This window comes from Fukomys damarensis, unplaced genomic scaffold (assembly GCF_012274545.1).
Source record: "Fukomys damarensis isolate Sample0158 unplaced genomic scaffold, DMR_v1.0_HiC HiC_scaffold_11, whole genome shotgun sequence".
Lineage (NCBI taxonomy): Eukaryota > Metazoa > Chordata > Mammalia > Rodentia > Bathyergidae > Fukomys > Fukomys damarensis.
The window spans coordinates 41,747,470-41,750,004 of record NW_022900923.1 but is presented as its reverse complement, the minus strand read 5'-3'; the positions used below and the strand labels follow the sequence as shown (position 1 = coordinate 41,750,004).

Genomic DNA, 2,535 nt, shown 5'->3' with positions numbered 1-2,535 from the left:
CCCGCTAAGCCGCCTGCTGGCTCCTCACCCACCCCATTCCATCCCCTTGGCGGGGACTGACCCAGCCGGCTGGGCGGCCGGCAGCCGAGGTGAGTTGTTAACGCGGACCTGGTACCGGCCAGCCCTTTCCTTCCTACCCTCAGCTCCCGCTTGTGGCCCTGCCCCCATCCTTCGTCTCCCTGCCAGGTGGAATTAGGGATTTAGGGAGGGGAGGAGAGTGGGGGGCACCTGGCCTCGAGCGTCCCCTCTCCACTGTCCCCCGAGCTGCGCCCCTCCCAACGTTCCACCCCGCCATGCCATCTGTAAACTTGGTGCTGTCTCCGGGAGAGACCTCGTTTCCTAATGTGGAATCGAACCTTTTAGAATTTGGTACCCCCTTCCGCTTCTAATCTCCCCTGGTGGAACACTTCTATTCAGGTGTCCGCTCAAGTTAGAGAACAGACCACTTCCGAAGGGTGAGGGGAAGAGTGTAACAGCTGAACGAGACAGGAATCCCCAGAGAAAGACCATTCTGTCGTGAGGTGACTTTCACGATAAAGCTCAAGCACAGATAGAGGCCTGTGGTGGCGCCCCAGAAAATCTTCATCGCCAGTCAACATTTATTTAGACCTTTCTTGCATCTTCAAAGTTGAAACTAAGTTGATTTAAGGGACTCTTTGGAAAACATATGCTTTGCCAAAACCCTCCTTTTCCTATAAAATAGATCTTGCAGAGTTGTTGGAGAAAATGTTGAGTGTTTATACAGACGTAGTAATTGTAAACAGAACCAGATGAGAATGTAGGTTGTCATTTTCCTATTCAAAAATTATGACTGTGAGTAATGGACCTTTTTCTTTTTCTTCCTTTTTTTTGAGACAGGGTCTCACTATAAAGTTCAGGCTGGCCTTGAACTTGCGGTGGTCCTTCTCAGCCTCCCAAGTGCTGGGATTACAGGCATGCACCACCACACCTGTCTACTTTTGAAATAATGGACTTTTTGAAGACCACAGTTTTGATTTTTCTTTTATTGGTTCATTTCAGAAAGATTTGGATTTCTTTTTTGTTTCTTAGTTTTTGTTTTTTGAGACAGGGTCTCACTATGTAGTTGAAACTGATCTGGAGCTCACTGTGTAGCCCAGGCTGGTCTCAAACTCACAGCGATCCTCCTGCCTCAGCCTCCCGAGTGCTGGGATTACAGGTGTGCACCACCACGCCTGGTTTAAGATCTGGATTTCAAATAAAATCTATCATAATAACTACCCCCATTTAATTCCCCAGAAATAATTTCTTGATGTCTACTAGGAATTGGTTCCAGGAACCCTCCCCATACCAAAATCTTTGCATACTGACGTTCCTTATATAAAATGGTTTACATAGTACTTGCATACAACCTATGCACGTTCTCACATATACTATAAGTGATCTCTAGATTACTCAAACCCTATACAGTGTAAATGCTATGTGAGTAGTTGTCAAAGCATTATTTAGTGAGTAATAACAAGGAAAGAAGTCTATCTCACTAAGTCATTAGGTTGCCTAGGCAAAGTTTAAACTTGTGATCCTCCTGTCTCTGTCTGCCAGAGTGACAGGAGTGCAATTGCAGAGTGCTGGGATTACAGGCCACCACATCCAGCAGAGGACGTAACTTTGACTTGGAGTAGTTGGTATCTAGATTATGGTAGTGATGCTAGAAGATAGGAGGGCTCTCTACTTGTGAGTGTTTGGGTCTGGGGAAGCTTATTAGTTCCTGAATTTGTAAAGCTAATTCAGGATGTTCAGTTCCTATTCACATGTGCTCTTTATTTTACTCTGTTGTAGTTGCAGAATCCAAGGACCCCTTTTATTCTTCCTCCATATTGCTTCATGGGAGGCATTATGGCCCCCAAAGACATAATGACGAATACTCATGCTAAATCCATCCTCAACTCCATGAACTCCCTCAGGAAGAGCAATACCCTCTGTGATGTGACGCTGAGAGTAGAGCAGAAAGACTTTCCTGCCCATCGGATTGTGCTGGCTGCCTGCAGTGACTACTTCTGCGCCATGTTTACAAGTGAGGTAAGTGGGGAACTGTCACCACACAAATGAGCCTTGCACATGTGATGTCCAGTCTGCCCTGGAGCCCTCTGTAAAGACCAGGCTGGTCTTAAACTCTCTATACTCCTGGCCTGGCCTCCTGAGAGCTGGGATTACAGGAGTGTGCTACCACATCCAGCTGGCTTTTACTTATTATTTTCAGATATGTCTTCCGGTTTTTCTCTAAAGTGAATATTGGATAGGGAGGGAGGGAGGAAGGAAGGAGCAGTCATGGAAACCTAACTCCCAACAATATATGAAGAAGCTGCCTATAGTTTCAGCACTTGGGAGACTGAAGCAGGAGGATCCCGAGTTTGAGACCAGCCTGTACTGTAGTGACCCTGACTCAAAAATCAACCCCCCACCTAGAAAACCAGAAGCCGGGAGTTTAGCTCAGTGGTTCTGCCGCCTGTTGCGTAAGCCCAAGGTTCCAAGTTTGATTCCCCGGTACCAAAAAAAAAAAAAAAAAAAAAAAAAAAA

The 2,535-nt window shown here is 46.3% G+C and overlaps 1 protein-coding gene across 1 annotated transcript in view; it reads left to right on the top strand.

Annotated features, from left to right (window-relative positions):
- The first annotated feature begins 6 nt into the window (after nucleotides 1–6).
- The window catches only part of Klhl12 (kelch like family member 12), a 28,836-nt gene continuing 26,307 nt past the window's right edge, over nucleotides 7–2,535 (top strand). The window contains exons 1-2 of the mRNA XM_010645061.3: nucleotides 7–89; nucleotides 1,798–2,037. Coding sequence (XP_010643363.1) covers nucleotides 1,843–2,037 — 195 coding nt within the window. The 5' untranslated portion in view covers nucleotides 7–89; nucleotides 1,798–1,842. The remainder of the gene's footprint in view (nucleotides 90–1,797; nucleotides 2,038–2,535) is intronic.